Raw genomic sequence first — 12894 nt, 5'->3', positions numbered from 1 at the left:
CTTTAAATTCTATTCGGGCATTTACTGGACGACTGGTTCTTTTTGTCAAAGGATGTGATTGTTTACTGATGCGTGCATAATGAAAATCTAATTTAAATACAGATTGCAAACAAACAAATAAAACAAATTTGTACAATAATAAGCGCCATTTTTTTTCTTTTTTCAACCTTTCAATTGATTTACCAATTGGTTGATGACCATAAAATGGCCAAAGGTCGCAAGTATGAAACGTGAACCTTAATCCTTAAGGTAGATGCATATAATGCACCTAAATTCCTCTTGGCGTACTAATATCTGTTCGCCCTTAAAAAAGACTACGATATTCTACTAATCCGCAGCCGAGATCTGCTTAAAAGGGACTAATCTTCGTGACTGCTAAACACATATGTGGTTCCTAGCTTTTGCACCCAAATGGAAGTCAATGTGTACATCAGGCTTCATCAACGTATCACGTTTACGCACGCACGCACGCACGCACGCACGCACGCACGCACGCACGCACGCACGGAACGAACAGCTAGATTTCCAGGGCGTTTTCTTCCCTGGGTCTTGACGTCGGATCACTGCTCCTCGGCGTGCTGTGCATTGCCAGCTGCGCACCCACGGGACTTCCCCCGCAGCACTTCATCGCTGACAAGGTTTCGTGCCGCATTTTCCTGCGAAGAAAAATGACCTTCAGTTAAATTTTGGCAAATATTGGTTGATTTTTTTTGGATTTTAAACAACCGGAGTTGTAAACGTCGAGGTACAGCCTTTGTGCGCCGAAGGTTTGAACCAGGACTGCAGAGTCCGTTAAAAATCACCCGAGTCTATCTACGGCTAGATATGGCCAGATTTCGTCGAGCCTGGAGTCCGACTCCGACTCTACAGCCTGTATTTTACCAATTTACGTAACTAAATTCGGTGGATATCAAGTCATCCACCCTAAGATTGTTCTATAATTTATCCACTCACAATAGACCTACATGGTTGGAAAATATCCGCCATTTGCTGTTCCACGTTTTACAATTATTAGTAAGCGGTTTCAGTTTAAAAATTAGAAACTCGTAACTGGTTATTTTAGGTGGTCTTACTCGTCGGACGCGGGACTCAACTGATTTGGTTTGTTTTGCTAGAGTCGGACTCGTGACTCGATTAAGACTGCGTATAACTCCTTAATCCTACGTGCGCATGCGCGTTACGAAATTAGAAACCGATCAGCAAGACTAAACTGTAAGTTGTAAAGGTGGAATAGCATATAGTTGAATGTTTTCCATTTTGCGTATTGTGAGTAGGCTACATATCCATCCGGTTTTAATTAAGTATATAAGTGGAAAGATTGCAAATTGTCTGAAGTTAGATTCGAGTTGTTTTTAATCAACTCCGCAGTCCTGGTTTAATGAGTAACTTTAGTACTGGAACCTCGTTGCGATAATGCGCTGTTCTTAACTAACTGTGCAAAACGCACTTTATATTTAGACGTCATGGCTCCCTGAAATGCCGTAATATTAAGTTATCAATTAAGCAGTCTTTTTCAATCTAAAAAGGATTCTCAGTGTCTTGAAAGATTCTTAGGCGCAAGAGTTTTTGTAATTTTGGTAAATAACCTATTCGTGTTATCAACAGGCATACCGGCAAGTATGCGATAGCCCACTTTAATACACACTATCAAAAAATAACTGATAACAATGTGGTATTTGCGTACTACCTTGTCGTGTAGTTGATTGCTAAGTTAGAATTGTAAGTCTTTTTAAAAAAGTGTGCCCCGGGCCAAAAGAGTTGGAGAACCACTAACATAAAGGCCTGTTAAAAATGAAAGGCCTGTCAATGCTGGTAGCCTGTAATTTTAGTTGTCAATACCAGGACTTAGCTGGAGACAAACTTCCAGATAAGTAGGTCATATTCAAGTGGTTCTAAGAAACAAAATCCCCGTCTGACAAGAGCAACGCATGCCATTAAAGTATAAGATTTGACTTCAGAATGGCCACTATACCGTGACGATATCATTTCTCCAACAAGCTTAGTAGGCCTAGTGGCAAATTCTCCCTAGTTTCAATAATGTTATGTACCTTGACGCCAAGTTATAGAAGATCGGATTCAAACATTCGCTGACGCGCAAGCAGATGTAGATGGCCATCCCGAAGCGCCAGTCGAACACCTTCGCAGCCTGGCTCTTCGATACAGTCGATGTTGTGTAGAAGTGATACGCTAAAATGAAATAAGTGTGTTTTAGGCGAAACACTTCTGTGGTAGGCGGCTAGGCCTACGGTATAAATTTACCTGGAGGAAAAAAAGTGGTCTTAAAAGGTTTCCCCGCTAGCATGAGCAGGAGCGTACTGGCCTGCAGCGAGATTACGTTGCGAAATCTGGCAATACCAGCACTTCAAGCAAATCAAGGTGGCTAAACTGGTCAAAAACGTAAGAAAATCACTGCGCGTAGGCAGGCAGGCTTATGTTATATGTATGTCAATCGTTTAAGTACGGCACGTTAGAGTCATAATCACCGTTGCTGGCTTCCATTTACATTTGTATCTACGGTTTGGTTGATGGTTTTTAGTCACGTAAATGTCCAATGCAAACATGAGTAGGGTCTGGATAAAATGACAAAAATCACAGAAGTGATTATTGCAAAAAAAGGGTTTACTACCTTGCATTACATTTTTTTCTCTGAAGTCGATATAGTTATAATTATAGTGTTTTGCAGTGTTGTAGTAAACAAGTAATTTTGTAATTATACTCAAGTCTCAGTAAAGTCATTCGAAAAATAACCAAAGCCCAAGTCAAGTCTTTTTCGATAAATAAGTTAAGTCCCACTTCAAGTCGTCGGTTATCCAAGTCATGTGAAGTCCTTGTCGTAAATTGCAAAACATTAAACTAACAAAACTTGTTTACTCGTCCAATTATGAGCAGTAACTCAAAGTAAAAAAATAACATAAACGCAAGCAAACTGTTTATGTGCAGAAGTTAAGATAATTAACACAATTTTTAAAACAAATTGCTTGTAAACACTTCATTTCAACTCATTTGTCCAAAATACCTAAGTCAAGTCAAGTAATTTGAAAACGGTTAATTTTAAGTGCACAAGTCATTGACTTAATTCATTACAACACTGGTGTTTTGGAACGATAAAACAGTGTTCAAGACCTCAAAACATCAAAGTACCGCACTGCTTTTGTTTACCTGTTTGAGGAAGGTAGCCACAGAAAAATGAGCCGAGAATAAGACCGAGTTGTATGACGATCTGTTTCTCCTTGCGTCTTCGTTTTGACTCCAGGGTTACCGGTGCATTTTTGTTGTTTAATCCCGAACTGGCTGCTCTTGGTCCTTATAGTTTTGATTGTTAAACATGTTTTCTACTTAAATAGTCTAGAGGAGTGGTTCTCAACCGGGGTGCCGCGGAACTCTAGGGTGTCATTTTTAACGCTCAAGGGTGCTGAGAGATATTTCGAATTCTTTAGGTTCCCAGTTTTTGGTAAGCTTCCTAACACAATTTTTTGTGTACGAGAAAAAGTGCCAAAAATAAAATGGATTTTTTACTGGACTGAAACATAGGGTAATTTAAAAAATAATTTGTTTGTAACAATGCCAAAAGAAATGCCAGAAATTTACCAAACATTATTTATATTTAAGGAACTATATTACTTTAGTATCTGTAAAACAGGTAAAAAAAACTCAAGGTAAATTATTATTTAAGGCTTGGTTGACTTCGTTCAATTCGTGGAATGATGACAAAACATGGGCCATGATTAGCGATGCGTGATTCGCACACCCCACAATCCCACATATATACATCCGAACTCACAGTGATCATGAGCGCAGCAAACCGGAATGAACCTGAGGAATTTTATCCAAGGTGGCAGTTTACCGAAAACGCTTCACAATCAATCACGCCATGTTGAAATAATAGAGCGGAAGTAACATATCGAGCGTGTTGGCCCAAGGCCAGGTCAGCGCCCGAGTTTGTTATGTCATAAAAGGGCGGATTTCGCAGTGGCTTATGTGGAATAACATTTACCTTTAATCGTGTGTGAGAGGAGCGGCCGAAATTTCTTGAACCACGATTTCCCAGCCTACTTAACCGCAAGTGTAGCAGCTGGTGGTAGAGTAATTTTGTGCCAATTAGACACTGTGTTTCAAATTCCGAAAACCTAACCTTAGTTGCTGACATTAACTATAGTGCTTGGGCCACAAAGTATATCATGGGTGTAATACAGTGGCGGACCCTGGGGGCGTGGGGGGAGGATCTGTATGGTAGCTTGATAATGAGTTTCAAAGCCCAAAATGTCTAGTAGATCGACATCATCTTGATTAAGACGTTTTGATACGAACTCGTGTCATAGTCAGTTAATGTGACTTAGAAGTAAATTCAAGCACCAACAAATTGCGCCCCACATTTTATAAGGGATGCTTCGATTTACTTCTCAGTCAGATTACCTGAAGTTTCGAAACGTCTTCATCGTGGTGTCGATTTACTCGACCTTTTTGGCTTTGCAATTAATATCAATATCAAGCAACAGTTTTTATGTTTGTCTAACCCAGGGGTTCCTAAACTGGGGTCCATGGACCCCTTGGGGGTACGTGAACTAATTTTAGGGGGTCTATGAAGGCCAAATTGAAATATTAGTGTATATTTAGAAAGTAATTAATTTTTCAAAGAAAAGAGTAATTAAAATAAAACGTCTCACCTGTAACCGACGACTTTCTCTTTCTGCGTTTTTGTCGAAGCACAACCGCGATAGCCGCCGAGAAAATGAAAATGAGGATCATCGGAACGTAGTACATGATGCTGTAGGCTATCATCGTGTAGTTCCGGTAGACTGACACCCTGGTACGCAGAATCACTTCGGTTAGCACTCAGCACAGAGTTGTATTTTATTTTACTAGACTGAAACGAGGAGTCGTGGGGATTGCAACCTACATGATTCATATTCCAACAGCGTTTAGTGCAGGGGTTCTTTAACTGGGGTCCATGGACCCCTTGGGGTCCGTGAGCTAGTTTTAAGGGGTTCATGAAAGCCAAATTGAAATATTAGTGTATATTTAAGAAGTAATTAAACGTTTAAAGGTTTATTCAAAATAAAAAGGTTTTTCACTGAATTTATATAAACTCCATTTTAATTTCCATTTTGTTGTCTGAAAACTGCAGATTTTTTGAAGTTTGTTTGTATTGTGACGTTTTTTGAAACTTTTTTGCCTACCGTGGTCCACGCGAAGCAAAAAAATTAGGGTTCCGCGGTAAAACAAAGTTTAACAACCCTGGTTTAGTGAGATTCGATCTTACAACAAAGTACCTCAATGTTTGCACGTCACACGAAATAGATGGCTAAAAGTATTTTTGTTATTTTTTGTTTGGTTTATTTCTCATGTTCGGCCGAGTTTACTATTTTTAAAGGTTTATCGTTATATTTTTGTATAAATGACTCTACTTGAAAGTGACTTGCTCTTATAATGACTTAACTGGGGCTTGACTTAAACACCATATGACTTGCCCCAAGGCTTGACTTGTTGTTATTTGCAAAAGACTTGACTTAAACTTAAGTTATTTAACAAATGACTTGACTTGGACTTCAGTCATTTCGAAATGACTTGTTTTGCATACTGTGACTATCAGCAACTTACCAATAAACGTTTAAGGTACAAGAAGGCCATTTTGCGTCCACTGTGTCTCCACTTCGGTCGTGAACTTTCGCGTGAATCATGATCACCATTGGTATGAAGCCGATGCAGAATGTCACAAACCAAACGACGGCTATTATAACCTAAACAAAAGGTTATACTATAACCTAAACAAAAGGTTATACTATTAAATTATTTGTCATAAAGAACCTTTATATAATTTGTAATACAGCAAGCCACCATAAAAAATTGTGCCCGAGTCAAAGTCAATTAACGAATAGCTGGAGTTTAAAGTGAATGCTTCTTTAACTAAAGCGTTTAACATTTATAAACAGGGATACCATACCGTGCTTATTTCCAAGATTGGTGCTTATTTTTCGTTGCAGTGTCTTAGAAATACTAATGTGCTTATTTCTAAGAAACGTGCTTATATTTTTTAGTTGTGTGCTTAGTTTGTCTTATTTTAGCATTTAATAAGCCTTACTATAGTTTTTATTGCATATGGTTCAGGGGTGGGCAAACTGCGGCTCTCCGGCATGTTTTTTTTTTTTGTTTTTTTGTTCGTTTATGACGTAACACGAGACATAGAGTCCGAAGAGTTTGTTAACAAAACACTGATATTAATGAATATTGTGCGTATTATTTTGCTATTACCGTTATTACTGTGTTGATTATTACCGTTTTGTTATATTACAATTCTGTTATTACTGCGGCTTGGCTTGCTTTATTTACCGTTTTTGTATTGAAATAATTTTGAGGCTCTTTGGTGCTTGTATTTTCTGCAAATGGCTCTTCCATTGAATACATTTGCCCACCCCTGGCATAGTTCCTTATATTTCCTTTGTTCAACGATAACCGTTAATACAGTTCGACAACAACTACAGCTGATCCGCAAACGTTAATCCTAACAGTTATCCGGCCCTCGATGGTCAGGCTTACATTAACTTGGCTATTATGAAAATAAGTTTGGTGGACCCTTGCCAAAGGCGTCACGTCACACTTAAAATTAAAAGTTTTTTCTTGCGCATTGCGCGATTAAGCTTCATTTGGAACAGATAACAGCACGTGTTTTTAGGATTTTTGGTATTTGGATGCCCCCCCCCCAAAAAAAAAAACTATGGATCCCCCCAGAGTTATCCGTAGCCTGCTTATTTTTTCGTAGTAGCGTGCTTATTTTTTGTTCTGAGCAGCCCTGTTTAAGAATGACACTTGGGCTTTAAAAGAATTTAATAAAATCGTTATCTGACATCTAATTCTATAATGCGTTCAATAAATTCAGCTGATATGTTTTAGTAGTTTGCTATTTAATCTCCCGAAAAATATCGCAGAACAATATAAAACACACAGACTTTACGATTGATAATATTGCTAAGACACCCACTCAAACGTACGTTGTACTGGTCCTTGGTAATTGCGGGTTCAGCGGACAAATTATCGTGTGTCAATGACATGTAATTAGTATGGAAGCTTGTCAGTTTGCGTGCGACTTGGTAGTTTAACGAGCTTGAGATAAAGTTTGAAAGCCTAATAGCTCTGTATAGATTTCCCCTTAGTTGCATTATGGTCCACACTTCCGTGCAGTTATTTTCAAGGAGGTCACGATTTATGATGTATTGGAACTTATCTGTGTTGCCACACTTACCTTAGTCAATGAGCTAATTAAGTATATTTAAATTGCCTTAAGTTGCTTGTGTTAAATTGCTTTGCCAATTTTATGTTTTAGGGCAGGGATGGCGAACTTTTTCATCGCGCGGGTCACAAACACGACCAATCGTTCAAAATGCTCAAGTGGGTCATTTATTAAATTATTTGTCAACTTTATGCGAAACTCTGCTGTTACGTCGTTTTAAGTGGTCTTGATTTGTAATTTTGTATGATTTTCAAATTTGGATTTCCACGAATATTAAGAAGCTAAGTGGTTAACAACAGTTTTTATCACAGGAGTTCAGCAGAAAACTTTTCAGCATGGTTTATTGCTTTAACAAGGGATTTAGTATTTTTTTTTTAATATTTTACAAAATGCTTTTAGTTGTCTGCTTTTCTGCACGCATTTGTTGAAGTGCAGTTAATGTAGGCCTAATGGTCTCCCCTAAAACACTTTTGCACGACCTACAAATAGGCAGCCCTGATTTAAACAGTATAATGCCATCTAACGAAGAACTTTTTTTACATTTATCCGTTTATAAAAGGGGGCAGTGGTTCGCCATCCCTGTTTTGGGGCATAATGATTAAATCGACCAGCCGGTTTGTTTAGTGATTTTTTAAATAAATTGTTTACAACACTGGAGCACGATAAGCGTTAAACGAGTAGCCTATACCCAGGTGTGTAACATTCCTTACTCTTCGTCACACCACTGAAAAAAAAAACATCTATTTCTTATGACGCACCTTGATGTGGGAAATCTTCAGCTTGTAATAAGCGGAGGGCGATTTGAGCGACACAAATCGGATGAGAGCAAAAAGTAGGATGTGCGTCGACGTAACGTAAGAAGTCCACAGATCGACTCCCCAAATCAACTGAACAAAAAACGACGTAAAATTTCAGCAAATTAGACATATTTGAAATTTGCTTTAATTCGAATATTGGGTTTATATTCCAGGCATATTGAGTGTTTGAATTTTAAAATTCCAGCAGTGTCATACTTTAATTGTACAGTGTTTTAATATAATTGTTATATAGCTGGTAATTAAATGGTATACACAACCGCATATTGTAATCGACATAGGTATATATATTATTTAATACAGCCCTGTTTGAACCAATTTGTAAATATTTATAAAAAATAAGCACACTAAGCAGATGTCCGTCGATTTTAATTATTATTTTGATCTTTTGTTTTTTAGTGTCAAAATAAATTTTAGTTAATTAACTCCTTCAAAAACATTTTCTTCAGTTTGATTTCAAGTATTTAAGTAGCAGCTATAAGCACATATATACAAGCGTTTTGGATCAAAGCCTAAACCGTTTACTACTTAATGTTCACATTGACGTTAATGCGACCTTCATAATGAAGTTTATCCATCTAAACAATTAAAACCTCCACATCTCTTAAAAAATCACAAAACGGAATTTCTTAGAGAATAAAAGGGAGTCGTAAAACTTGTCACAGTAATATATGTTTTTTGCCCTTACTCTGCACAAAAAGTCGGATGCTTTCCAATCGTCAAATCCCCACGTGCGGCGGTAGAGAAACAACGGGCTTATAACGGCCGAGAGAATGTCAGAGACACAGAGACTCATCAGCAGATAGTTGAATGTCGTTCTAGGAAACAAAGTGAAATTTTATAGCCAAGAGGGCGCGAAGATTTTAATGTTGTTGAGATTTCTATGAATGTATATTCTCGGCATGAGTTTTACAATATCTTTAAAATTACCAAACAATACAGCATGCGACTAAGCGTTCTTGTGCCTATTGAATCAATGGGAGGAAAAATACTGTAAAATCAATTATAAAAAAGAAATATTCCTTCTTGCTACACAATTATTTGTTCGTAAATTTTAATTTACCAATTTTCTAAACTGACATCGAACAAAAGTTTATAGCGGGTCAGTTGCATAAAAAGCAAATGTTAACATTTTGAAATCATCCTTAATTCATACGAATTGTAACAATATTTCTAGCACGAGGGCAATGCGATAACTTGCAGAAAACAAAGCAATTTTACTCAAAAAAAGTAAAGGCACGTTTTTTCTAAAAAGCACATGTCATCCAATATAACGTATAGTCAACCGTCTTTAATCCAACGCCCCTATATGAGGTATACGTTTAACTTCCTTGTTCACAACCACTCATATTGATAACCTACTTGAGATTGGGAGAAACTGCCAGCACGGCTAGCGTGATGAGGTTAGCCACTATTCCGAACAGACAGAGAGGAAGAATTATAGAAGAGGACACGATCGTTGCAACATCGGTGAAAGGCCGCTCGTACAAACTGTGGAGGGTTAATGTAGGGCATTAAGTAACCTAGGAATGGTCCAGTGTGGTAAACAAGTCATTTTGAAATGACTTGAGTCCCAGTCAAGTCATTAGAAAAATAACTTAAGTTAAAGTCAAGTATTTTGCAAAAATAATAAGTCAAATCCCAGTCCAAGTCAAATTGGTAAACTCGTCCGATTATAAGCAACAATTTAACTAAAAAAATGACACAATTGCAATATACAGCAATAAAAAAGTGTTTAATGTGCAAAACTTGATCAATAGATCAATTTTAATGAAAAACACTTCAAGTCAACTCATTTAAAAACAGTAAGTTAAGTACACTTAAGTTAAGTCAATGACTTAAGTCATTACAACACTGGAATGGTCTAACCGCTACAATGCGGTGTAGGATATGTCCGATAATTTTGTTCTGAGACCGATACCCGAGATTTTGGTGGAAAAGTACCGTTTTTTTTTCAAACCAAAATTGGCTTATAACTGAAATATACTGATGTTTTTTTTATTTATACATTTCGTCGCCAACATGGATGCCACCTACGACAAATTTTTGACAACTTGAAGAAGTCTTTGGGCAGTATTATAACGTAAAGTGTAACACTGAGTAATCTGAGTTTATTCGTCTTGATAATAAATTTCAAAGCCCAAAAGGTCGAGTAGATCGACATCTGTTGATAAGAGGTTTCGTACGAACTTCTATCATCTTCAGTTGATCTATATTCACTGAAAATGATGCAAGTTAAACATCTTAAACAAGACGATGCCGATCTACTCGACCTTTTTGGCTTTAAAATTAGTTGTCAAGCTACATTACAGATCCGTGCAAAGTGTACCTGAATATTCAATTGACAGAAAACTGGGAAAAAGTATAACAAAAGCCTTACCTGTCATTGGAGCCATTTAGCAATTTAAGGCTTTCATTCTCCATGGTGTCAAGCCACTATACAAAACAGGTTTGCTTTATCAGACTACTGAGGTTTAAAGAATCGCTTCAAACAGAATTAAACCATGAATAATGCAACGACAAATCTGGATTACGCGTATTCACAAGAAAACGGGCGACGAGCTGGTTACATTGCTTTACACCACGTATTTGTTCAAGCAAAGGTTCGTATTTTGTTACTCTACAATCCACGCAGCTGTATAAAGACGACTCTCCTGTCAACTTTAGTTCAAACGCAAAAGGTTTTTGGCTTAAAGGTGCAGCCGCGAGAAATACTGGATTTAGAACGCTTAATACGCTTGTAAGTGCGCCAGATTGATGCTGATAAAAAGTTAGATTGAAAACAAGCCCAAAAAGTAATCCCGCCTGGTTAGAACTGACAAAGCAACAGTGGTAAGTCGACCTCTTAACACGGCGCTTTACAATTGCCTTCTGGTCCTCGGGCCATCTTAAGCCAAGTCGAAGCCATTTCGGCCGCGTAAGCCGAAAAATACAGGAAGTGTTATAATTACTCGGCATTTATGGCCGTTGTAATTTTTTTCTCAAGTCCGTGAATTGCTCTATTAATTGTCGCCGCCCGTCCCGCCAAACGTTTATCCACCACTGGTTGGAACGATAAGCGCTATCATGCAATGGCTGACTTAATGTACCTGTAGTATTTCCTTCTACTTTTGAACCTATTCCTTTTGTTTTTACCTGAAAACTCGTATTTAATACTTATGATTCAGTAGGATTTTTTTGTTTACCAAATTAACTATACATGTTTTGGAGCATAATGGTTGGAGGTTGTAGTAAGACGTAGTAAGAATATTAAAGCCTATATACAGAAGTAGGCAGCATTTAAAAAACTCTTTTAATAAAGAGATATTCGAAAAGTTTAAAATGATACCTAATGATAATGATACCTACTTCTGTATGACTTTTTTTCTTACTACGTATAACTATAGATACACTGTCTGTAATACCACAGGGGCATTAAACACAATGGGGAGTTTAAACTATATTTTCCAATAGTCATGGCATATGAAAAAAACCGTATTATATATTTTGGTCATGTTTTTGGGTGTCATATAGAAACACAACATTCATCAAATAGTGCTGTGACGAACAAAAACAAATTCGTTGCAAATTGTTCAACAAAAGTGCCGAAACGTAGTTAACAAACTGCGGTTTTTATTGTCACCTGTAATAATTTAGTAGCTTTCATAACCAGTTGGCAATGTTGTCTCTTTGTTTGTCAATTTTCAACACAACATCTAATCTCGATTTACAGAATCTATCCCGGCTAGAATAATTTTAAACTGTCTGCTAATGAGTTCGATTTTTGTCCATTAGCTCTCTGTTTCTCTACCGCCACATGTGGTGTTTGAACGAGAAAAAAATGAGCCCAACTTTCTGTACCTACTACCTGGTATTAACCTAAACCAATTTTTTAGGAAAAACCCTGTTAAATGTTCAAAAAATACAAAAATACAATATAAATGATGCTCTAAAACACAAATCAGTAACTAACCATACTGTACTATGCTGTATACAAGCTGTCAAAGATTTATTACCACAAAAATAATGACAAGGATGTTCTCCATCGCATATATATATATATTCAACCAATAAATACGTTTTAGGCGCCATGAGGCTGGTATATTTGGAACTGGTATTATTACCAATTATTAATTTTTGCAGTAAGCCATTTATATGATTCTTTGCAATGTTATATCTTTTATTTGAGATAGTTTTAAATCTTCTAATATGCTGTTGCTACCAGGAATATAGTATATACTAAAAATAAGTTTTTCTCGTACCTATTTGTTTTATCCGACGTTTTAAAGATAACAACTGAGCTGTTCGTCGTCGCCCTTATCGCTTTTTATTTTCTACATTGTTTAACGCATTTTTATGCGTTTTTGTGTCGTTCTATTATCCGTGGTGTTGTTACATTCCCTAATGAAGGAATCCTGGATAGGTAGCCAAAACGTATGATTAAACAAAAATAACTTTTTTTTAGTATGTTATTTTTTTGTGGGGAAGAAACATCTCGCTGTAAGCTTGTTTGAATGTGTACTTCTTTAATTTATTACTGACACATAAAATGACACTAACAACTTTTTGACCTGACTGACAGAAAAAACAGCAAGGCATGCATATCGCCGTCATGGGACTACGCTTTTGTCTTTTAATTAGTTGGCGACGAATTTTCGCTGAACTCTTTGTAAGTACTACAAACGTTAGTTTAATCATTTTATTAGGAAGAAAACAATTGGCAAAAATCAATAGTAGCATCAATTTTAAATCAGATGTTGAACAAGATTAGCAAAAAATCATGCTCTGAAAAAGGCGCGTTGATAAGCTAATCCATTGATTCTCAACCTTTTATAGTTTACGGCACCCCTCAAAACTAATAAATAGATTTTCGCG

The 12894-nt window shown here is 37.0% G+C and overlaps 1 protein-coding gene across 1 annotated transcript; it reads right to left on the bottom strand.

Moving 5' to 3' along the window:
- Positions 1-517: 517 nt before the first annotated feature.
- LOC146133676 (growth hormone secretagogue receptor type 1-like) lies at positions 518-10464 on the bottom strand. The gene is made up of 9 exons (XM_083397824.1): positions 10421-10464; positions 9403-9531; positions 8729-8858; positions 7984-8112; positions 5599-5738; positions 4658-4804; positions 3160-3287; positions 2049-2187; positions 518-656 (listed from the first exon to the last, which is right to left on the bottom strand). Exons 1-9 carry the CDS (start codon positions 10462-10464, stop codon positions 518-520), a joined length of 1125 nt encoding a protein of 374 aa, XP_083253950.1.
- Between the last annotated feature and the right edge of the window lie 2430 nt (positions 10465-12894).

The sequence above is a fragment of the Ascidiella aspersa genome, chromosome 9 (assembly GCF_963924565.1).
Source record: "Ascidiella aspersa chromosome 9, kaAscAspe10.2, whole genome shotgun sequence".
Taxonomy (NCBI): Eukaryota; Metazoa; Chordata; class Ascidiacea; order Phlebobranchia; family Ascidiidae; genus Ascidiella; species Ascidiella aspersa.
This window is presented reverse-complemented; position numbering and strand designations above follow the sequence as displayed.